This window comes from Neopelma chrysocephalum, unplaced genomic scaffold, assembly GCF_003984885.1.
Source record: "Neopelma chrysocephalum unplaced genomic scaffold, ASM398488v2 Primary Assembly neopelma1_67, whole genome shotgun sequence".
Taxonomy (NCBI): domain Eukaryota; kingdom Metazoa; phylum Chordata; class Aves; order Passeriformes; family Pipridae; genus Neopelma; species Neopelma chrysocephalum.
The window spans coordinates 6977731-7003611 of NW_020897726.1; the positions used below are offsets into that span (position 1 = coordinate 6977731).

At 38.1% G+C, this 25881-nt stretch overlaps 1 protein-coding gene across 7 annotated transcripts in view; it reads right to left on the minus strand.

Annotated features, from left to right (window-relative positions):
* Window positions 1-1949: 1949 nt before the first annotated feature.
* Window positions 1950-25881, minus strand: part of ETV1 (ETS variant 1) — a 69992-nt gene continuing 46060 nt past the window's right edge. For 6 of the 7 annotated variants that reach the window (XM_027684665.1, XM_027684667.1, XM_027684669.1 and 3 more), the window contains 5 exons: window positions 20478-20546; window positions 18047-18115; window positions 14719-14888; window positions 10922-11023; window positions 1950-8388 (listed from right to left, as the gene is read on the minus strand). In XM_027684665.1, the coding sequence (XP_027540466.1) occupies window positions 8167-8388; window positions 10922-11023; window positions 14719-14888; window positions 18047-18115; window positions 20478-20546 (632 nt within the window). In that variant the 3' untranslated portion in view covers window positions 1950-8166. The remainder of the gene's footprint in view (window positions 8389-10921; window positions 11024-14718; window positions 14889-18046; window positions 18116-20477; window positions 20547-25881) is intronic. The other variant, XM_027684668.1, reaches the window with a different exon arrangement.

The following is a 25881-nucleotide window of genomic DNA, read 5'->3' on the forward strand; positions in this document are numbered from 1 at the left end:
TTACGCACAAATCTTTGCAATGTAGTGTAAAAAAACCCCATACTGCTTAAGCGTGTTGTGTTACCTCATTTTTAGTTCTATGAGAGGACCCAAACAAAATGCAGGATACAGGTAGTACCTTGTGCCACCAGAACTTTGTGCCTTCATTTCAAATACTAGACCAGTGTCAGTGTTTAGAAAGAGAGGATGGGAAGAGGATGACTCTGGCATGTCCTCTGGAAGTTTGACAGTCCCTGTGTTAGGGACTTCCCGATTTGGAAAGCTCAATTTCATCATCATAGTTGAGAATGATTGTTGGCTATTGTTTCCAGGGATTTGTCTCAGCAATTTTTCTTTTTTTTTTTTTAAGGCTTGTGTCACCAAAAATAGCTGCCACCAATAAATTTCACAAACTAATGATTGTGCTATGTGATAAAGTACTTCCTTAGTGTTCTTTAAACTGCTCAGACTTTTTTTCTTACTGACCCCCAGTAAATTCTTGTTATGAGACAGTAGATTTTAATTCCTTATTTTTCCTCTCCAAACAATTTGTGATGTTATTCCCTCCTCTGTCCCAAGCTGAATAATTTTAAGACATTAGTAAGCCTTAATTATTCTTATGATGCCTCACAGTATCTTTCTAGGTCTCCCATAACCTTAGATGTGGGGATCAGAACTGTGGAAGTGGTCAGAGTGACAAGAGAAGGTTACAAGACATGTGGAGCAGCTTTAGCTGGCATAAAGCATTAATAAGCTGAAGTTCAAGGACTGTTTTTTCCACAGCCAAGCTATGTCACTTACCCAAGGCTAGATCATGATCATGACAACTACTGAGTTTCATGGATTGCACAGTTGCAGGCATTGACCTTTCCTTATGTGGTGGTGCTTTTTAAGTCATTAAGGCCAGATTTACAAAGAAATTTTATGTACAATAAAGTAGACCACTAGATTGCCTGAAAGATAACTTGTTGCTGAGCAGAACATTCCCTTAAGTATTAGGAAGAGTTAAACACCAAAAACCAAATTCATGAAAACTTGAAAGCCAAGCAGGCACACGTATGCAATTGCATAAAACTAACATAAAACTAAGTCCTTTCCGGGGTGTAGGCATCTATTCCAGGCTTCAAGGAAATGTTTGGCTGCCTCAACTCCTATGAACTCCCTCCTGCAATGTAACGCTGAAACTCTAAAATAGTAGTACAGATGTGTTCTTCATTCTATTTCTCTGCAGATGAAAATCTAGGTCTTCACTGATTTTGTCTCTCCCACATTTGATTCCTGCAGGAAGCAGAGAAGCTCTAATTCAGCTGAGTGGCTTTTGAAAGATTTTGTGGAGGCCCTTAGATACCCTAAATATTTACAGCTGGGATCACATAGCCTTGTAAGATGGAGCATAACAGTGGTTGAAATTCCTTTGCAAGTCTAGCCTTTGTGGCTAAATCTGCAGTATAACTGATTTTTGCTATTATAGAGAATTTGCTATTAGAGAATAGCTTAGTACACTCCTTAAGACTTGTAAATTTTCACATGATCTTTGTGACCAGCTGGGCAGGCAGCCTGACCCTACAGGTTCCAGACACCTTTTAGAGACTAGTGCTGAGCCACTTGTAGCAGGGACTACAGCACACAGAGTCTGCCAGCATGGGTTAAAAAAGTTAATTGCAAGGATTAGAGGTGTGTATAGAGCTCCAGTGGAGAGCTTTATATAAAAATGGAATGAGTTGTCTACATCAGCACAATTCAGAAGACATATATATTTGTTTAACATCTTTTTTTTTAATTGGTCTCATGCTATGCCCCAGATCTTGATCATTTGTATATCTTTCTGAATAACGCAACATGTAAAAATGTCCTGTGTGTATACTATGCTAGATAGGCATACACATTACCAAATACAGGCCATAGTCTCTTTTAGTGTAAAGTTACATAGCTGATTTCAAGGAAACCAAGCTGAGCTATACCAACAATCTGCTCCATTATCCTGTAAGGTATTTTTTCTTTTGTGTTTGTGGTTGTTCTTGGGGTTTTTTTTAGTATAGTGGGATGATAGAGACACTACATTTACAGCCCAAAACTCTCTCTGCATATTCCAATATATTGCCTGCTCTTTTAACAGCTACCAAACACTGTGCAGATGGTTTTACTAAATTATCAACAATCATGCCAAAGTCAGAACTGATATTCCTGTCCTTGGGGATATACTACCAGGGCCAAACACATCCCCAGTACAACTCTGTTAGCCTAACACATTTGGCCCACTGACCACAAAGTGCACTGCCTCCAATTACCTTCTCTCTCTTGCTCTTATCTCAGTTTACTGCCTCTGTACTTATCTTAGTCCCTTCCTTTTATCTAAAACACTGCAATCTTCCAAGTCCCCTAATGCAGTTCATGGTTTTAGTCCTGTTGTTCTCATCTAATATTATCATCCTTTTCGGTGTTTTACTTTCTCTTCCTTTTCCTGAAGCACTCCCACAAGCACCGGGGTCTTAAAAAATCACTGCTGTTTACAGAGTTTATTGCTTTCCATCATTTCTTATGATTCTCCTGCAGCATGTCTTTCAAATAATTATCTCTGCGATTTACTGTATCAGTCATATAACCTCCTTCTTCCTGTACTAATCAGCTCTGGATTAGCTAGTTGGTAGAGCCAGATTGCCCCTAACAGACTTTATCCCATCTCTATGCTGCCTCACTCAGCCATGCCGGGATCTTGCTCTCTCTGGCTTTCTACATGTACAGCTCATCGACAGATCTTTCAAGGCAGACTCACCCTAGCTGGCCAGGCAGCAGCCTTAACTGCATTCAGCAAACATCTCAAGCTCTGAGGAGCTGATGCCTCTGCAAAAACATCCCCTTCTGCCTTTATTTAGGTCGTGTAACAATATGGCACTGCCCATGCAAGGTTTTAACTGAAAGCCACCATAGAGAGCCCTTTGCAGTGCATCTAAAACACTCAACACTCTATATCTGACCTTCTGTGAAGTGCCACTGTACTAACAATCAGACTGTTCACTAAAATATCATAGGTGAGCAAAGAATAGGCTTAAACTATCTTCAGATAGATCAGCTGGGTCCCATCACTGAAGGGGGGGGACAAAACTGTGAAATCTCCTCAACTCTTTCCTTTTTAGGGCAACAGCAAGGAACTACTACAGCCTCTACTGTGAATTACACAGCAGAAATGCTATTTTGGACACCAACTATCTACCTGGTTATCTGGAGTGTGGAAAGAAATACACATAGACATTCCTTCTGAAACAAAGCAAACTGTAGTTACTCAGAAACTACCAAAAAAACCCAAACAAACAATTACCTCTCTACCATACAACTAAAAAGCACAGACATGGGTATAAGTGCCCATAGAGCTTTGCAAGAGCCATGGCAGAATTATGGCTTACCAGATCCAAACGTTTGATTGTGACTCTTCCTCAGAGGTCCCTTCCTGTAACCTCTATTAACAGCAGGAAGCTCATTTAAAAAACCCCAAAACTTCAGGGTATATTGAGTATTTTTGAGGTCAGTCCAATGAAACTATGTAATAAGGATAATACAGAAGTATTAAAGACATGACATATTTCTAGGGTAAATAAGGCTATAGTTTTGGAGAACTTGATGTATGGATAACTTCTTTAAGTTTATTTACCTTTCTTTTCCTGATGTTTTTTGTGTCATGTCCACACAAAAATAGTTCTTGGGGAAAATGTCAACAATACACTTCACAGACATTTTCAGACTATTACATAAGAAGACGGCACAGATATTTCTTTCCCACAGAAATTAAATTGGTGTTCAAGGGGGAAACCAATATTTCAACCTCCTGAAGCAAAAGATGAAATTAACTTTACCTACCTATACAATCATAAAAGCTGGGTGGTAAGGGACAGCACTTTGCTGATGTATTTCTGAATCTTAGGCATCAGACAGACAGATCTGGGTAATCTTGTAGTTTTTTAATGCTACTGCCCCTAGCTTTCCATCCTGCTGTTCTGCCAGAGATTACTGTTCTTGTAGCAGAAGTAACGTAAGACAATGCACTGTAGTTCCCTGTTCTGTAAGAGTACAAGGAGGGCAGGGCTCAGTTCTGTACTGTAGATGCTCCAGTTCTCAGCCTGGTATCTTAGCAAAATGCAGTGGACTTGGAACCAGAGTTCCTGAGACACAGGTGCCTGCTCCCAGCTGCTACCTCCCTTCCATGCAGAGTAGCTTCTGACTTAAAACCAAACCAAAACAACCACAGCAGCAACAACAAACAACAAATCCAACCAACCAAAAAAACCCCCAAAAAGTAAAAACAACCAAAAAAACCCCAAAAACCCACACAACAGAAAAACCCTAAAATAACAACCAAAGAGGACCGAGAAATTAATTTCCTACACTCTTACTGCTAGATCCAAGTGAGGTATTTCAGAGTGATGATTCTTAGAGTATAAGATACTATATTAATTAATACTCCCAAAACATCTTTGAAGGAGACTACTTAGGAAAGTCCTCAGTACTATTAATGTGAGCACTGAATAGGGCTGTTTATGGGTGCTATTACCTACAGTACATGAACTGAAGCTAATGCTCTTTAGAGGAGAAAGTGCAGCCATTAACAATTCAAAGATTTCCTCATAATACATTTTGTACACATTGATCTATTTCCTGCTATTAAAAACCAACCAAACAAAAAAACCACAAAGAAGGCAAAAATATTTACTAGAGATGATACTGTCCTGTGAAGATGGATCTGAAGCCCAAACCAGTCAGCTGTCAAGGGCAATAAAACTCTAGGCACTGATCCCTGGGGAATAGTCCCAGGTAGCAGAGAACTCTGAAGACAAAAAGATTCTGAGCAAAGAGCTCTTCACAGGGAATTTCTGGAGAAAACAATGGTTTATGTTCTTGTATCCCAGTTTCTCCTAGTTTCTCCCTTACAGCAGCCCACTGTAAGTAAAGTAAGCAGATCTGGTCTGACACAGATATGAAATGTGCACTTACAGTGAATGTAATATTAAGGTTTATACTGTAGCTGGTGTGTGAGAAAGTTAGACTGGTGTAACCTTGGAGAGAAAAGGCTTAGGCTTTTTGTCATGGAAGTCATATCCCTGAAGCAAAATTTGTACATTGTCCTAAATCTGTAATCTTAACTCTCTCAAATGGATTCTGAGGGGATCTGCCAAGCCCTTATCTAATTTCATCTCTGTTCAGCTACGGATGCAAGTGAACTGTCATGGCAGATGAAACCTGAGCCCCTTTGGCTGTATCACAGCGCGTGGGTCTTGCAGTGATGCCTCCTGACTTTGCTTCACAGTACCATTACTCCGGGCTGCCCAGCTGCTCTGGCCAGCAAGAAGATACACAAGCAGATACTCACAGCTCCTACTAATGAGGTAAAACCTTCATTTTCCTTCCACTTGTGGCACAGCTTGAAAAAAAGTGCTTTTTTGTATGTTTTTTTTTGAGTTACACTTTGCAGGAAGCTATTCTAGGCACTGGGAAAAGACCTTCCTCTCCCCTTCCAAAAGAATAACCTTACTGCAGGGGCCTCTCCAGTCCAAATGTTTAGGAATCCAATACACAACAATCTTGCAGAAATCAGCTGCCAGATTTATTATTCTACCTGAAAACCCCAAACAAACAAAACAAACAAAAAAAACCCCAAACCCAACCCCAAACAAACAAAAAAGTGGAATAAAAATAGACTTTAAATAAACCTCTTAGGTACATTTTAAAAAGGGTTAATCAGTTCAGTGAAAGACTTTCTTATCTTCTGCTCAGAAATTATGTAATGTTGGTCTGACTGCTTGTTTTGTTCAGTGAGTCACTACCATATACAGATAAATATATATATTTCTTCTTAAATATTACACATTTGATGCATTTTTAAATCTTTTTTTTTCCTTTTTTGTCCAACCCCTTTCCCAAATACCCCCATCCTGCCACAGGCAAGAGGCGCTCCGTGCTGACATTAAAGAAGCAAAACCAATCCAAGGACTTTTCATCAAAGCATGTTTCATTTGAACCTTATTTCAGTGGAAACCACAATTTTTTTAAACAATATTATCCAACCTTTTCCCCTTGCTTTTTGCTAGTTCTGCAACTTTAGACTTCTTTTTCTGGGTTGATCACCAAGTATTTAAGTGCCATTGAGACTTACGGATGACAGAATTAGGTGACATACTAAGGCATATATACACTCTCATAAAATATGTTGTCTTACGGATCTGAGTAAATTAAATACCTGCCCAAATGCTTTTTATGCACCTGTGGTTTCTAGTGACCACTGCTTCTTTACTTTTGATTAACTTCATATTAAAATATTCATAACTTAGGTAGTGTCTAAACTGACAAAGGATAGAAGATTAACCCACCACCTAGGATTGTCTTTGAAATCCATCCATTACGATGAAAATTATTCTTGTTTTTTTATGGTTATGTATTCATTTTTCTCTCACCTCTTGACAATATAGGAAAATGAGGTACTTCATGTAACACCTATTTAAATTTCACTGGGCAAAAAAAGAAATCCACATCTTACCCCCTCTCCCTCTCTTCAAACTACAAATTATTGTATTTCAAAAAAGGTGCTCATAAATATTTAAAACTTTTGGGATTCTGTCAGGGCCTTTTTTTTGTTTGTTTTACATACAGAATAGCAGGTGTGGCTTGTGTTCAAGATTACCCCTCTCAAAAAAATAAATCAATTTGAAAAAAATTAACAAAACAACAAAAAAACCCTCAAAATTTAAATTGTCTTCTGGGCATATCTGATCACATTTACATTTAGTGTCCAAACAAGCTGATTGGTAACACCAGTGCCAGCACTACAACGTCATACAGCAACTTCATGGTATTCTTTGACAGTTCGTCTCCGTTCCACCAAAAATTACAAAAGGTTCTGCAGAGCTTTCCTTAGCAAGCTGAAGCTTACTAGTCATTTGTGGATGCGCATAAAAGCTGCTTACAGCACAGCTATGGTGTAAGCTATTTTCTAAGCAATAAATGGTTCAAGTCATCTATTTTGTCCTGAAATGCTACCTGTAGTTACAGCATTGCTTATAAATGGTCATAGTAAATTCAGCATCAAAGAGAATATTACAGAAAAAGACAGCAGCAGAAGCATTAGCATTATCTAGTATTTATATATGTTATCAACATAACACAGCAGTAAAAGGTTTAAATGCATATTAATGGGTACCGTGTCTAAAAATTTACTAAAGTACCTATTTAGTGTATTGGATATTTTTCTCAAGGAGTGCCTGCTGTGTCTAAACAGCATAATTAGATATGTGACTTAGTACAGTTAATTCCTATTGATTAAATAACTTATTTATGTACCAAAGGAAATGGAAGGATACAAAATGTTTTCTCCCTCCTGATCATGAACCTGTATTTAATGCTGACATGATCATCAGAAAGCCTACCACATGTAATTACTACCCTCAAATGGATCTTGAAAAATCTGAGCCATAGAATGGGCCATATATGTATAGCAATGTGGCACCAGATACAGCATGCAGCTTGCAGTCTGAAGTCAGGGATTTTGCGGCTTGGTGACTATACTTATGGCCCCTCTGTCACTAACTATGATTTTATTTTGAGGCCATATCACCCCCCCCCCCCAAAAAAAAAGAAAAAAAAAATAGGAAAAACTTTTCAGATATCTGGTTATTCTCAGAGGCAAGGTACAAGATCTGCCACTGGAAGCTTTGAAATTAAATGCTGTAGTATATGCTTTGCTTCTTTTTTATTACTGCAGAAAGACAATTAAGAATGGCAAGAAACAAATGCCCTAGGCATGCTGTGCTGATATCATCATAAAGTGGTTATTTTGCACAATGAGAATTAACTGTACTATGGATACCCAGAGAAAATGTACAATATCTTATGCTGATATGAAACAAAACAGACATGATATAGCTTTTTTTGTACTTAAAACCTGTATGTTCCCTTCCCAAACTTAAGTAAAAAGCAAACCCACCCTTTTCCTCCTTTTACACAGAATAACGTTTAGGTTCCAACCCACCCCTTTCAAATAAAGTGCGCTGTCCATGGCAGACCATAGGAGTAATGCAACAGGAAAAGCCCCTTTTAGTGTACTATTTAAAAAACAAACTGAAGTCGATTCAGCTTTCCTCTGGGTCTTGTGAAAGAGGAGAAGCTTAAGGGAGGGGGAAAACATCCCCTTCACTGTCACTGCTGTTAATAGACATAGCCTTCGTTGTAGGGGTGGGTGTTGCAGCAGCCACCATCCTGCATGTAGACCATGCTCTCATCAAAGTGGGACAGAGGCACAGTGTCCTCCTCATTGATGTGGCGCTCCATGTCAGTCTTCAGTAAGGGGCGCTGGTTGTCCGGAAAAGCCATGGAGAAAAGCGCTTCAGGGTCGCAAACAAACTTGTAGACGTATCTTTCTCCAGCCACCTTAAGACAACAGAAGGGTGAAAAAAGGTGTAGAGTAAGGCCTTGTGTTTTGCAACTCCAAGTTCAACAGTCTTGTGAAGAACTCACCTTTGTTACACAATTAATAACGTGACAGCAGAACTCATTAGGCAATGACCTAGCAAAGACAAGAGGGACCCGCCAAAGCAGATTGTGCGGAATGATCCTGATTTTGCCACATGTCACATCCTGTTGGAAGATGGACTAGGTATTCTACACTAAACATTTGTTTGCAATCATTTCCTACACTTAACCACAAATGGAACTGTTCTTACTGGAAAATGTAAACAAATTGTCACTACAGTGGCAAAATAAAATTACACACTCTGTGTGCGAAGTGGAAAAAAGAATCACATTGCACGACAGAGATCTGGATTTCACTTTACACAGATTGATTCATATTTACGTACAAAAGCACTCTAGTTATGGTGGATGCTGATTGCACAGGCACAGCGTAAGCAAATACGTAGGTTAATATGTACTTAGCAATTGCTCATGCAAAGCTGGGACATTTAGATTTGCTTATGGAGGGGCAATTTGTCCAAAGATCCTAAAGTTTTCCCTTAATCAAATGTCTGTGTTTCAATTTCCTAAAAGTTAAAGAATAATAAAAACAACACCGATTTGTTGTCTTATTAAAAAACCCAAACAACAAACAGAAGTCAATACAGTGTCTTCTAAAGCACCTTATTTTAAAAATTGTGCTTAAAAATATGAACCATTATGTATGCTCACAATTTATTAAAATTATTTAAAAATAAAGATCATATTGCCAGCTTCTTGCAACTTCAGCTACCATGGCACTGAAGTGAGTGAATGAAGACGGAAGAAGTGTCACAAACTTAACAACTCTATTCTTATGAGTACAAAATAGTTTCAAGCACCTCCTTAAATTTTCAGCTTATTTATTCTACAAATAGAATTTGATGGAGGCTATATCTGCAGTAGAATTTTTTACATGAACTTTGACAAACTATAGGCTGCATTCAGAAATTAGGCTTTTGCATAACCTGCTATCATTGCTTAATTTAAAACACAGGAGGGAAAGCACGTATACAAACTTTGCAGTAAAGAAACCTGCTATGAATCTGCAATCCCCATTAGTTTTAACATACACGAACTGGCGAGATAGATCAATCCTAGGACAAGCCTCAAACACTGCTATGTCAGAAAAATAAGCACACAAGCTAGCTTTCAATTTGTGTGTTAAATATGTTCTTCCAGCTAATAAAGTAGTAGCTTAAGAGGTAGCAAGCTACCTATCAGAAGTACTTGTAAACTTTCCATATTAAATGGATGTGTGGGTTGGGGCAGCATTATCAGCCTTCTGGTATTTCGAACCCCACCTTTTCAGCTTGCTTCACTCTCTGCTTTTTCTTGCCTCTCTGCTGCCTTTGAACTGTGCTGGCAGCACACTCGCCTAATGCAGCTGAGCTGTAACCTGCAACAAGGAACTTCTCTGTCTGAAGCACCAGCCAGCAAGCTTAAGCATTTCTGCTTCTCTCTGACCGGACCCGGTTTCCAGTTCACTTTACAAAGATTCAATGTATAGTTACATGACACAAAAATGAATAAGGTGCTGTGCTACTGAAGAACCATAAGACAATACTAGCCCAGATTGTTGTCCAAGTTGACTCCCGGATAGTGAAAAAAGAGTGCACTACAACAATCCCACAATCTAAGCAAGAGAACTTGTTAGACTTCACAAAACCTACTGGAAAAGCTGCCCAGAGTAACTTGAGCTGACAGCATTGTTTCCATTCATGGAATTGGTAAATGGCAGGTTTAAACATGTTAATCATCACAGGTCAAAAAACTAATGTGAAAAGACATGGAATAAGTACTATGGCACAAGGTGTTCATTATGATCTTTGATCACACCTGCCAATTTTGTAGATAAAGCAGACAGGTCTCTCCTATTGATTTCCAAGTCAATCTACATAGCACTACATAGCAAGATTTAAAAATATACAAGTAAATCAGCAAGCCACAGTAGAAGAATGGATTGAATACTGTCAGCAAGACCAGACTGTAATATAAAAATTGTTGTTGAATATTTTTCCTAATTCAGTCTATTAAAATATTCAATTTCAATTAAAAACAGAATTATTACAACACTACTGGTAAAAATATTAAAGTATTTTGTATGTTAATAGGTGTAAGTTTTCTCCCCTATCTTACACTTACTGAAGTATCCAAGCACTGGGTAGCTAATTCAGATCCGCAAATAATTAATCACACTGTACTCTACTATTTGCCTTTCCCAGCTGTCAGGAAGCTCTTTTGGATATTTTTGAATGTTACCTCTTTCCCTATAATCATGACATGCATTGTGAGAACTAAAACCACAGACACTTTTTACATAGAAAAAAAAATATCTTAAAGCATATGCTGGACCTGGTAGGTGAAAAAAGCTTAGTGTTTGCCTAAATGGATGAAAAAACTACATAATGCAACAAGTTATGGATTAACATGCAAGACTCTGGTGAAATGTAATACAAAATTAGCTACTCACCTTTTGCATGATTCCCTTTTCATAATAATAGCGAAGCGATCGGCTGAGTTTATCATAGTTCATAGCTGGCCTATTTTTCTGAATCCCCCAGCGACGTGCCACCTGCCACAAAAATGGATTAGCATTGATTTGTTAAACGCATTTAACAAGCAGATCTTATCATCAGATACTTTATTTGGGGATGCAGGAGGGAGAACCCTGCAGGTGCAACAAATAAGAGAAAAGGTTGCCATGACCTGAATTTCCCATGTAATACTATGATTTTCAATTGGAGACACATCACCATTAAACCTGAAACCAGCTTACTTATTTGCAAATGTGGTGGAGGGTTAGGATTTTTTTTTGCTTTTTAATAAAGAAACCAATGAAAAAATAAAGCCAAAGACAGACAAAAAATATTTAGCAAGTTTCACCAGAAAATTTTCACAAAAGATGAAAACTTATCTTTAGTTTGATACTATGGATAATTGTACTATTCCTGTCTTTTCCTTGCTGTCAGAAAACTAAGTTATATTAAACACACATTCATGCACATGAACACTTAGTTCATGAACTAATACAGACTGTACTTGGAATGACAGCAATGTTGAGATTATTAGGAGATACAAGTCAAAAGCCAACTCCCAGTCTCAAACATTATTTCAGCAAAAAAAATGAATTATCTGAGGAGGCAGAGTAATCGTTTGGAAGAACTATATGGTGGTATGAAGAATGGAATAGAAATTTCATGGTTGCAGTTGTATAATTTCCCTTAAAAATAACAATAAAAAGTGAATTGCAAGTAACTTAGGAAACCATTCCATAGAGAATTATATGCCTTTTGCTCTGATTTATGATTCCTACTTGCCTTTACGCTTCCTGTTTTATTGCTAAAGATAGTTCTGGACAAAGACACCCTTTGTTTAAAGAGCTCAACTTCGTATTCCCCACCTGAAATTATAATCAGCTGTTGATGACATTTCAATTACTGTCTGTAAAAATGACTATCACATCACCAGAGGGAAAAAACGGTCAGAGCTGATGAACTCTCTAAAGCACATTTTATAAAAACGTTCGAGAGGTGCATATGCATACAGCTCAGGAAAAAGGACAGAGCAGTCAAGCAGTTTCTCTGCAGTCTGCTCTGCGAAACTTTCCCATAGGTGTCTGGAACTTTTTGATGCAAGCCATAGGCAACACACACCACTGAGTATTGAAGGGGACTAAACAACAGCAAATTCCATGATTTCGATCTCCATATAATCTCTAAAATTTCTTTTAAAAGTATTATTTCCTTTCAGTGGTGCAGCTTTTCAGGCTTACGTAAATTATCATGGCTCTGCTAACTTCAGCTATGTTTTAGCTGTATTGAAACACACCTCCAATCATGTCAATTTATTCCAGCTGCAGATCTGACCTAGATGCGTAACCTTGATTCACCTATTCATCTTCACAACACATGCCCGCATCATTCTTTGTTTATTCCTTCCAAGTTTTTTTCTGCATTAATCAGAGACCTGAATGTCCCCAACATAACAAGCTTGCAAAATAAATAAATACACAGTAAAGATAACTACAACAAAGTAATGGTTAAGAATATGCTCCATTTTTTTGTGTGGTATTTTGACACTCCTAAACAGGCAAGCAGGTCCAGAAGGAGTCTTGGTGAGCAACTCTTCCTGTCCCAGAACTGCATAGCATTTACATAGTCTTGCTCTGTGGAAGGGATTCAGACTTCTACCCTTCCACCCCACCTTCCTGCTGAAGGTTGCTGTCCCTGCGACAAGGCAGCATAAGTGGACCTACACCCAATTCTCAGTCTCCATAGTTCACACACACTTACTTTCTGAATGAACTATGGCACTCCAGGAGTTGATACATATTCATTTTTGTTGTCACCCTTTCTACAAGGGAACAAACCTCCAGCAAAGAATGAGATGGAAAGGTCATGTCATTTACATCCTAACCTGCCACAGCAGAACCAACAAGCTCTTTGACTTCCCTTCAATTTACACTTGGCAACCAACAGAACTGTGCAACTTCCTATAGGCTATTCTTATTTTAATTGAGAGATTCCTGACATTCAAATGAAAACAACTTAGGTTCCTTTGTAATCCCCAAGACTACATAGGAGTGAGGCAACTTTCAAGTATCCTGCCTCCTCCAGATCTCAGATGCAGTGCTGCTCAAAAACAAAGCAACTTCTACATAGCCAGACAAGCAGATGATCTGTTTAACTTAAATTAGAATATCCAGTTCTTCAGGGAATTACACAATAAGGAAACCTTAGGACTTTGTTTTGCTACTTTCCTTTCCTTAGCTAATAAAATCTCTTAAGTTTTTGCACCATCTGCTGGAAACCATTTCTCAATAAAGCTCTTCCATCTTGAAAAAATTTGGACATAGGCAAAAGTAAGAGGGTAGAAAATACAGAGACTGAGAATGGGGGGAAAATTAGATATGTTATTCACCAAAACCAAAGCCTTTCCAAAGATTTCGCTCCATTCTGGGACAGGTCACGCAACCGTGCAATCCATGTAGCCTGCTAAGGCTGCAGACTTGCAAGTTTCAATATCAAATCAACTCAGGCTGTTCTGAGGTCAAATCCTCAGATGCACAATGCCAGGATCTGCCCTATCACTAGTGTGGGGAATGCTCAGACAAACTAGAACCAGCACAGGGGTCATTGCAGCAACCTGCTCCTCAGCCAGACCACGTCAGGAAGGAAAGGGACATCAGTCCTATCAGGGGACATCCATCCCCAATTACTCTATCATCCCCATAGAGCTGTTAGCACACAATGTAACTAAAATGCAAGAAAGCTTTCAGATTGCTTTTACCAGCAGATGGATGGCAAACAGCAGAAACAGCTGGTGGAACGCAGAACCAGCCATACACCCCCAAACATTCCTACTCAGTTCTCACTCAGAGAGCATCCTGTCAGAAAATTTGCTGTGGTCTCCTCTACTACCAAACCCTATTCAAGGGGCAAAAAAGTAAAGCAGAGTGATACTGCTTTTTGACAACCCTAATTAAATCCTCCACATCAATTTTACAGTAAAAAATTCACATACACCTGATCTTCCAAGTTTCCATGACTGTTGAGAATACAGGATAGGTTATGTAATGTTACCTAGTCCAAAACTTTTTATGTAATAAAACATTCAATTTATTCCTTTTTATCACACAAGTGAACTAAGTCATGCTTCAGCAAATGTTCATGAACACAAGTAATTTTATCTATCCCATGAGTCCTTCATGGTTCAGGAATGCCATGCATGTGCATGAGTGTTTGCAAGCCTACAATCTAAGCATGGACTAAACAATCTAATGATACACATAAGCAGGAAGATTCTGAAGAAAACCCTAAATAGAGAGAAATTTATGCAATTTTGACAGGATATTACTGCCTAAAAATCTTAACCTTCTCCTTTGCCATCTGTCAGACTTGGGGTACTTCACTCTACAACCTAAAAGCTCCAAGTTCCCACATCTTCACACTGAAGAATATTTGGTGTTGAAAGACTTTTAAGGGAAAAGCTTTCAAAGGATTTTCGAACATAGCTCTATCCATAAAGCGGCTCTGAAAAATCTGGGCACCACAAATAATGTGAAGTATTTTGTAACTCTAGTACTTGCAATACTTTTATTATTTTGTGGGACTAGGAGTCAAGTCTGTGCTTAACCACACCTGTCACCCTTGTAAAGTGCTACTGAAGCAAAATACTGAAGAAAAATAAGGCCCAAGCCCAAAGGAGCACAATTCAATTTGCAGGATGGGGCAGTGGATGTGAGGGCATGCTGTATGCCTAACCCACCTCCTCTGGCTCAATCAGCTTGAATTCCATGCCTCGACCAGTCCATGCTATGAAGTGAGAGTTTGATGGGTCATCAAGAAGAGCTACCAAGAACTGCCACAGCTGAAGCGAGCCTCGCCGTTGGTACGTGGGTCCTTCACGGTACATGCCCGGCTCCTGTTTGACATCACCTGCACAGAACAACAGTATCAGGTAAGCACTGCACAAAAAGCATCACCACAATCACTCACTTTGTCAGATAAACTGGCAAAGCTGTTATTAGGGTTAATAAAACAGAGGGAAGAAACAGCCAGCAACATTCCCCTGTTTGCTGGTGACTTACAGTAACATATGAATATACTCAAAAGCACATAAATTCATTCATGATTTATGGAAGTCTCACTAAGCCTCTTCCCATGTACTTTTGATACATGCAAATCTCGCTTGCAAATCACTTTGTAATATCCTCTGCCTAAAGAGCATAGACTACTTTTGAAGCAACTCTGATATGTGAAGAACTGTGTTTGTGTACTATACTTTGCACAGACTCCAGTTTTGATAATGTAAGGTATGCTTCATAGAGCTGCAAAACCCTACTGAGTGAAACTTCTTTTGCATGCAAATGCTTCTAAGGAAAATGTGACCAAGTATTTGACTTGGACTTATACAGCATGTGCTTTATGTACAGGCATGTAAATCCTGCAGATGTGTGAGTTCCTCTGTGGCATACTGAACTTGCATATAAGCACATATGACTTTTCCTCATATCTACATATTAAATTAGTATTCCCCTAAAAAGCAGTGAGTTAATTTTTCTAAAATTTTAAGTCTAGAGTAATCTTTTAAAAAAGCAATAATAGCATTCTACTAGCTGTTCCACAAACTGCCAATGAAAAAAACATCCTGCTACATCCCTACTGTCTTTGTTGTTTTTAAATCATATTCATACTAAACCACTCATGCAAACAACAACAGCTGAAAGGTTTGATATTGAAGCAGACTATTTTTTGCCCCACACAATGACTGCAATCCTTGATATACTGGTAAAACTCCTCATTTCAACTACAAGAACGGTGATACCCTCCAATAAACAGTGTGATCCATTTAATATGGAAAGCCAGGAATTTACATTCAACCACATTAGGATATTCTGATGGCCATTACAGAATGGCTCCATGGAGTGAAAGGTAGAATAATAATATTAAAAATGGAGCACTTCCTTTTGTAATGAGGAAAGAAAACTGAGTCAATAGCTGTGGAAAACAAATAAATCAACACAAGGTTTTTTGGTTTATGTGAGGTTCGGGTTCCAGTCCTGAAAGGTCTTCTTTTTCAAGGACAGGTTTTTTTCTTTTAATGATAGCTGAGCAATCCACAAATAGCAAGTGCAGTATTACAGAGGATCAGATTCTTTGCCTGTGCCGATCTTTGATTTCAAACAAAGCAGCTGAGAATCTACTTCTGAAACATCAAGACTAGTCCTGAGCTCATCCAACTTTTGCTGTACTGGTCAGAATATGATGACACATCTGCTATTTTTTTCCTCAAAAGTCATCACACTATAAGTATAAACACACATATCTGCATCATGACATCAATCTTCTAGAGAGTACAAGGTGTTCTCTCACTGAACAGTCATAGAAGCTAGCAGCAGACTGCTTGCTTCACAAGCACACAAATATTTCCCAACATTTATTTCTTTTACTTTATTTGTATTTCTTTGTTATTTTCATTCCCCTCCATGTACAAAACCCAAATAAACCAAAAGGATTTTCAAGGAAGATATAGATAAATACTACTCCTGAAGAGTTTTAACTTCTTGTACTAGAGGGTCTGATCTCCATTTTCATAAATGTAAATACGAATTTGCCACTGGTACTCAAAACAGATCAGACCCACAATCATTTCTGGGGGCAAAAAAGCGCCCCTGACTCAATGTGCTTTAAAAAAAAAAGAAAAAACCCAAACCCAAACCAACCAAACAAACAAAAACCACACAAAAAATAAAAACACAAAAAAACCCAAAAACCCCAACCCCCCCCCCAAAAAAAACAAACCAAAACCAAGCTCATATTACAAAGCCAGGGTATAAAGCAGACTTCCAATAAATCATCCTTTCAGTGAATATGTTGATGCAGTGACAATGCAATACTGGCTTAAGCAACTTTCTGTTAGGTTTAATATTGTTTAAAATTATCTATGTCTTACTAACCCCAAAATACATGTGATACTGTTTGAAGAATGTGCAATTATTTGAGTTACTTTCATTTCAGAGTCTCCATGTCTTCAGCATACACAACAAATGCTGCTAGACACGCAATAATTTTGTAATCCATAAGTGATTCTCAGGGGAAAACAAACAAAATAAAGCAGGAGAAAAATGCCAATTCTCCAGCTCTACTTTTAGCTATGGTCAGAGAGTTGTTCACAGGTTTATCAGGAAGTATCTGATGTTTCCTGCTAAAATAAATAAAGCACTATTAAAAGAAATAAATACACTAACACAAAAGCTATACTAACAACACTACAGTAACAAAACTACACTACACTAACAAAAAGCCACTCTAGCAAATTTAAATAGCTCGTCTCCAAATTACTTCCCAAAGCTGCAGACCAACAGCGTTAACTGGCAAGAAATACAGTGTCCATCTACTTTGCTTATAATGAAATAAATCTGAAATCAACTGAGTTACTCCAGGAAACTGATTTTACGTCAGAGTAACTGAAGATAATTTGGACCAATTCATTTTAATTGATGTCAGAATTACTCTTAAAAAAAAAAATCTGTTGTAATCGGTAGTGTTGTGAAAAGAGCATTGATTTGTAATCAATCCCACTGAAAAATAAACCACTAGTGCATTTAACCTAGTGGAAAGACATTGACATAAACCGAAAAATGCCCTATACACTCACTCCCCACTATTCATCCCTTCAGCGACAGCTAGACAAGAGGCTTAATCCTCAATTAAACCAAACTTGCTGCTTTCTCTGCTGATTTGTAAATTATAAAACCAGCTTTCATTAAATCTCAAACAACAAGTGCTATGTGATGATCAGTGAAATGGAAATCCTCCTATTACTTTTTTAACAGTACAGGAACTGAGCTCCTCTGCCACAACTCTGGATACAGCATCTTTTGCTGGTAAAAGTCGAATGACATCCTATTGAAGAGGAGACTTTGGTTTCAAGAGACAAAGGTCAGCTTTGGTTGGGCACACCGCAAACGGTGTGTTAAGGAATCCTAAATTGGAACGTTACTGGGCTTTTTTGATCAGCAACAGAGAAAAGTCCCTCATCTCTTTCGTTTTCATCTCGCTACACAAGAAAAAGAGAGATGTGTCATACATACCGTCAAACTTCTCTGGAACAACGCAAGTGTCATCATAAAACTGCCTAGGTCCCTTTTCATACATACAGCCTGTAAGTTAAAAAGAGAGAGGTGTTTATATAAAAGATGCATGGAGAAAGAAGATATCATGCCAGGAATCAGATTAATATCCCACATCCTTTACACATTGTCCAATCACAATATTTTGGCCTCAGTACAGGGGTGTTTAATTAATGCGTGTATTCCCAAAAGACTGTTAATCTCTACCTGCAAAAATGAAGAAGTACCCATTTTTCTCTATGATTTGTTCTAAAATGTTTGTCTCAGTTTTTGTTTGAACTAGCATGGCTTTGACTTTTAACCATTAGTTCCTGCGGGTCTTCTCCCTGCGAGACTAAAGAAGTACTACTTGGCATTTCCTTCTCGCACTCACAGAAGTCACCACCACACACTGCCCTTGATGTTTCTTCCAATTAGGATAATTTTGTAAAATTTTTTTTTCATTAGAAGATACTCTCTGTAACTCAGCAGTCATTTCTAGCACACTCTTTTGTACACACTCCTACTATTCCCTATTATGTTAATGCTTCCCTTAATCAGAACTGTGCTGCATACCAGTACTGGTGCTCTCTCACCAGTGCTACTTAGTGAGACAAAACATCTCCTCCTCTCCTGCCACTCTCTGACCCTTCTTTTGACTGTGTAAGTACTACAGAAGGTTTTTTCGTCATAAGGTTGCAGTGTTTAGTTGGGCTGGTCTCCCACTGTGAACCTGAGGAGGGGGAGGCCCATCTCAAAATCATTTTTTCTAATATACTGCTTCCCGATTCCAGAGGCCTAAAATTGCATATTAAAAAACCATTTTGTTTAATGTGCCCAGATTACCAAACAATTCAAAATGCTTTGTGTGACTGCCCCGTCCTGCCTGTTATTTACCACTCTATCTTTGTGCCATAAAGTTATCTATTAACTTTGTTCCGTATCTTTACTGAAAATGTTGAATAGCAACACTCCTGATATCAATTCCTACAGAACTATAACAGAAACAATCCATTCAGAGATGATTGCTCAGTGACAGCCACTTCTAGATCTGTCAGTTGGCCAGGTCTTAATGTATTTAATGTGTACTTTATTGATATTGCTTTGTGCTAACTTCTTAATCAGAATGTAATGCAGAGGCAAACTGAATGCCATAGAAAGTCTAACTATATGATACAAGCATCTTTATCAATCAAACTTTTAATCTCAGCAAAGAATAGAATCAGATTTGACATGACCTTTATTCCATAAAATCATGTTGACTGATTTTCAAATACAGAAAACAAATATTTAGCAAACATCACTGATTTTCTATGTCATTCATAACAATTTTGCCACCACCAACCTCTTACGAGTGCATAACATGGCTAAAATTGGTTTTCCCCTATCTGTGCAATGATCAAAGCTCAAAACCTGTTGCCATTAGCCCTGCATTGTGTGGATTTTTCCCTTATGTCTTTCAACTCCCTTATCAAGCTTCTATACTTCACATAATTTCAAATACCAAGACTGTTAGAAATTTACATCTCCTGTTTGACCTTTCTTATTTGACAATACCTTCTATTTCTTTTTTTCTGCCTTTATTCCACCCCAGAAGCAGGTGGGCTTTTAGCCAGATGTGTTATCTTTCCAGTTATGTCTTTTCACTAGTGAATGAAGTCTTACTAGAAGGCTCTGAGTCACACATCTATCTGGATTCTCATCAATCTCAAAAAAAAATTCCTCAAGTTTGTGAAATTTGCCTCTTGGAAGAAAAACAAATAAACCCTAAACAAACAAGCAAAAATAATATATTGACAAGAAAGGTACACAAAAACAGGGGAGTGGAGGGTATAACTTCTCTTTCAGTGGTCTTACTTCTGTTGGTCTTCTTATTTTTAATACATATAAAGTGCTTGTACTCAGAATTATTAATTTTGACAATTACCTAAGCTCTGCCCTACTGAAATCACTGGGAGGGCGGTTTGGTACTAATCTCAATTTTGAGCCTAAAATGCAACAAAATATTGCAAAAATAATAACAAAAGAAAAAGCAAAAAACTTCCACTGAATTTAAAGTATAAAATGGATTACTTAAGACAGTTAAACCAAGCCTGTCACACCAACAGCCTGGAAAATATCACTTGAGCAGAATGGCTGAAATGGAAATTTTTAAGCATCTCTTCCTTTCAACTGCTAGAGGCCTTTAAAAGCAGAGTAAGTTCATAATATAATTGCTTCTATCCTGATCAACCCATGGCACTAAAAGAAGCTACTAAAAAATCAGTGCATCAGAAACTCAAGACTGGAAAGGGAACAAAAGATGATGTGAGTCTTCCCAGAAGCAGAATTAAACCAGTGAACCCCAAATCCCCAAGCTTTTTAATTTTTTAAATTTCTCTCATACAGAAGTGATACATAATAGAAAACTTAACTTCTGTTCTGTTTGGGTGAGCCAGGAAGCCTTCTTGCCTCATGTAAATGGAGTGGCAGCTAGGCACTTCTGAAAGGAGAACACGACAATGCAAGTCAAAAGACTGTCTGGAATTAAAAGTGTGCAGGTTATCAATGAGACAGGCTGCAGGCAGAAGAGCAACAAAAAAGAATGCAAGTTACAGTGAGAAGGAACCTGTCAACAATCAGTCAGAATTTCAGAACAGCACACACAAGGCATGGTGATAGAGAAAATCACGATATGAGGATCCTAGACCCTATCTAACATAGGCACTTGAACTCAAACCCTTTTCTAATAAACTTTGCTAAAAAGTTGACTCCCATGGCAATTTCACTTTAGACCATTCGCAGACCAAAAAATCCACACCAGAGACCACAAATATTTTAAACCCTGTGCTTGTATATCTATCTTTGTAACTAATTCAACTCAACATTTTTAATCAACTATACTGAAAAGCCTGCCAATCACACTGGAGACTTATAAACTCTGCATTAACTCAAGGCATGTCAAAGTGAATTTAGATTAGGATATTGCTTTTTAGACTCCGGTTAAGGATTTGAAGGGTTAATGAAATTTTCTGTGATTGCTAAGCATTTTATCTACGAATTTAGATGTATCTATGTCACTCTCCACTTGCACATCCTCAAACAAAAATGACACCTTGCCCCAAAAAATTACTGCGCATATTCTAAGTAATACTGATATTTATTTGCTATTCTCCACCTCTACTCAAATCTGCAAGAAGAATGAGAAAAATCAAACAGAACTAATGAAAATGGTGTTTCTTTCCCGTGTCTTGCACTGTCCCCAGGTAGCCACATCCTGTGCACAGGGAGTTGCAAACAGTCTGCCCTTCTAGACCAGGTTTAACCCACTTTTTGGATATCAATAGTTTTGCTTAACAAAGTCTATTTGATCTTATGATAAACTCCTACCCTAAGCTATGCAATCTGTTACCAGTAACTTGTAACTCTTAAAGAGATGCAAACAGAGGTCGAAAGAGCAGACATCATTTTTCCAACACTGCCTACAGACCCTTTCAGACTGTGATTCCAAATTTCACTGTTCACTGACTGGTGATGAGTATCAAAGATCTGCCAGGATAAGAAAATGAGGTTTTACACTGACTTCACAAAACCAGTGAAACACAGGGCAGTAATAAAAAGTTTCCTCTAACAGCCCACGGTCTCTCTTGCACATCTGTGCCAAACTCCTCATTACCTCCTCTCTCCATGAAACACTCAGTGCCTGCCTCCTCAGGCTTTGACAATCTCCAGTGTCTCAGGCAGCTATTCTGAGCAACCACAGGAATCAGTGACTCAGTGATCACCCGAGTCAAGTATAGCTCTACAGACTAGAAGTCAAGGCTACAAGCAGTGGTTCACCTGCAAGGAATCATTCATGTTTCCAAGAAGATTGAATTTTAAGGAGAATGGAAAAATCTACGTAAAAAAGAGGAAGTTGTAGAACTGAAACAGATGCTATTTTCTATTTTAGGTAAAAATTCTCTAGTATTGGCAGCAAAGCTCTTTTTGACTCATGAACTCCACTCTTGCAGAGCGATACAACAGAGTATACGAAATAAAGAATTATGCACGCATTCAAGAAGTTGTCTTCTTAGCCAATTCAGGGTTTCATCCCCCAAGCTCCTAAGTCAAGTATAATTAACATCTGGAGTCTCTTTAAGGCAAGCATTGTTTGTACCAACATTACTTAATCTTCTGGTTAGCTTGTGCTTAAACAGCCCACAGAAGACTGAAAAATACAGCAAGGAAGAGTTTATTTCTCGTAAAGTAACTAGAGTCTTGTTATCCTAAAGTGCTATCAGTTAATTTATGACTATCAGAGTGGGTCAGACTCTAATCAAATTGTAGAAACATTTCCAAAGTGATTATTCAATCAAATGACTAACATGGTTAATTAGGAGCCATAAACATTGCTCTGAAGTTCATCAAAGTAATGACTTGCCCAGAAAAATTACTGCTAATTAAATTGCCTGCTGCTTTCATTTCTACCTTATCTAATAAAAAGTCCAACCAATGAAATTTAGTATTGCAGTTTTAAATTGTACTAAATGCTTGACTAAGACCCAGAAGTATTTTTACAGGCTAAGTGGAGCTACTTCAAAAGAAAACATTTTAGTGCAGAAATTACAGAGCAATTATATGTTTTCTTCTCCTTAAACCATTGTTTCAAGACAACAAATAAGACAGAAGCAGACATAAAATACTCCCAGGGCAAGATCCAAGTGTTTGAGGTGACTGATTTATGACCTGTTATCAATTTTTAGTGTTTGAAGAAAAATGTGTCTCGATTTAGGACAAACAACGAGCTCATTTTAGACTGTTAATGAAGTACTTCCCATTTTAAGGTTACATCAGCTCAAGGATCCCTTTTAAAAAAGCCCCAAAACTAAGTAAAAATATGGAAAGATAAAAAAATTACTTATCTGTTACTATTAATTTGGAGTACTTAGAGGTCATTCTTCATTGCTCCTCTTATTAACAGAAATGTAGCAGTCATCTTAAAACAATGAATACACCATTAAACCACTTTTTGCCTAATATGTGCTGTTTTAACATTACATGTAATCTAGACACTGCAGAAATGCCCTCTCATCCGGGACTCTCACTGAGAAAAATACTGAAAATAAGCTCTGCTGTGCGTTCATCAAAGTACATCCAAGCAGAAAAAGCCCAAACAGACTTTGTCAGGACAAGAAAAATCTGCTATTGAATTTAGCAGTCACAGGTTCTAAGTTTCATTATCAAGTAAGACACTTCAGTGGTCCCTTAGTAAGGTAGTATTTCATATTAATTATCATGTCAGAATGATAATAGAATAGGAAAAAAAAAAGAGAGAAGAGAGGAAGAGGAAGGGCTAGGTTTTCTCAGTCCTGTATAACTCAAAGCAGGTAAGGAATCCTTAAATTGTCTTTTCTGACTGTTTTTAGGAGATAAGGACCAGACTTCAGACCCACAATCTCATCCAGCACAGAAAAAAAACAGAATTTCAGCCTGTGTCCTAATCAGGCTAGACATATGGAACATGGAGTTTTTGCCAGCACAGGGATGAAGTGACTGTCTTCTACAGGGTGAAGCGACTGTCTTCTTCTGAATGAAGCAGAGCAAAGCAGAAACTAAAACCTGAACCAGGATTTATTCTTCAGCCGTTCCTGTTTCTGACCCTACACAGCCTTCCTAACTGAAGGACAGGTTGTTATGTAACACTCTAATTCTGATTACTTTTTAGTTTACTTTATCAACATTACCTGAAGATCAGGAGGCTCAGGGCACTACCCATGTGCACATGACAAAGCACAGTGTGATACAGAGGTGTTGCATTACATACGTACATGGGCAGAGGGAGAGATGTGCAGACAGAGGCTTACAAGGCGTGTGCCATCTGAAACAGGGTGAGTAAGAAGTTAACCACCTGCCTGGTGTCACTCTTCGTGTGGCAGCTCAGGTGAACACTACAGTGTACTGACGAGCAGCTGCCTTATTCAGGGAGCTTGTTAAAAAGTCACTCAAGTTCATCAAACATGCCTACTTCCCTACAAGCTTAAAACAAAGTGATAACACTAAAACTGGAACCTTCTTACTGTTTTCCTGCCTACTTTTCCTATTTACACTTTATTACCAAGTAAATAATATTAAAAGTGGTTCCCAAAAGAAACTTCTCAAAGGAGCTGTTTCCCAAAACTCTCAAGTGACTCCAATGGCAGTCCCATAATTTAACTTACACCCTGTCCTCCTTAATTCTTCTTTTGGTCTGAAAAGTAATTATGTGAGTTTTGGCTCCTATTTCATCAATTCAGAGTTCGTATATCTATACAGATAGACTTACATGTGCCCCTTGTGTTCTCACAGACAAGAAATGCAACACGTACAGATTCTTTACCTTTGTGCTGTTGGGTACATAAGGGCACACACAAGCCCCTCAGGCAGCTGGGACAAACCTGGCTCCCAGGTGTCACTCACACACATCAACCTGACCCTGTGCTACACACTCTGTGAACACACCAGTCATCCCTTTGGTGCCTTATAGAGCTTCACAAAGTGCTTACTTGCACTTCTCGGCTGTTTGATGCAGTGGGACGGATTTTTACCAAGTGCAGAGAAAAAGTAGCCTTTTAAAAATAAAATGTTCAAGCTAGAACGCATCATACTTTTGGCATCAAACTTAAAACATCACAATCACACTGCAAGTAACTTTTCTGTTCATGGATTTTAAGAGCACTGACAAACTGTTTACAAAGGAGTGCTTCATCCACCACTGAAACACATTTAGCCTTCTGGTGGAAAGCAGCTGTTTCCCACTGAGAAGCTCTGACCAGCTCAAGGATGAAGAAATCACCAGAAAACAGGATCCTTTTAGGCAAGAAAGGGAATTCTTCAAACTAGAGTGCAACAAGTGGTATCACTAAGATAAATGCATGATCTGTGTTTTGCAGGGAGAAGTACCAAATGATTGTTTTGGATCATGAAACCTAGAATTTTTTACACCTGCAGAATACATTTAGATTAAAACTCATAAGTCTCCCCAAAATGAGGCGTTCCGGTAGAAATACTTGAACTAATAACAATGTCCTTATACAGGTATTGCTTAAGTGTCTTCCACCACTCAAATGCTGGTGGATCAAGTTTTAGCTCAACCACCTTTAAAAGCACTATCCCCTCAGAAGCTATGTAATGACAACAAGCCCTACGAATTGGTAAAGTCCTGGTAATACAAAAGTCAGCATTATTTTTTCAGTAGCAGGTTCAGCATGAAAAACGTAGATGCACTGAAGTTACAGGGGTGAAAACAGACAATATCTACTCTAAAAATCAATCTAAAAACTAAGGAATCTTTTCCCAAATCATGATGCAATTTAAAAACATTCAGGATGTAAGGTTTTATTCATCATTTTCTCTGTCACCAGCCTTTGCACCAGCAATCAGGGAAAAAAAAAAACTACAAGTATCTGCACTCTTAGATATACACAAATACTTCCTTTGAGAAAATAGCTAACTAAAATTTGTTAAGTTTAATTTCTTACACCTCACTTGACAAAAACCTACCAGAGAATTAGATTTCACCCTACCAGCTCATGTCTAAGTGGAATTATTACAAACATACAGAAAAAAAATCTTAAGCAAACAGCTTCCTTTCCACAACTTTGGTTTTTAGATCTATGACAACATCTAATGCATTTTGTGAGACCAGATGTCAACAGCCTGTCTAGGCGATGTGTAACTTTTTATACAGCAGAACAGGAAAACAAAGGCTCATACATTCAGCTCTGAATTGAAATTCCACATGGAGCTGATCTTTTGAGCATACTTTAAAATCATGTATTTGCTTTTATTAACCCCAGTAACTGTAAAATATATCTTAA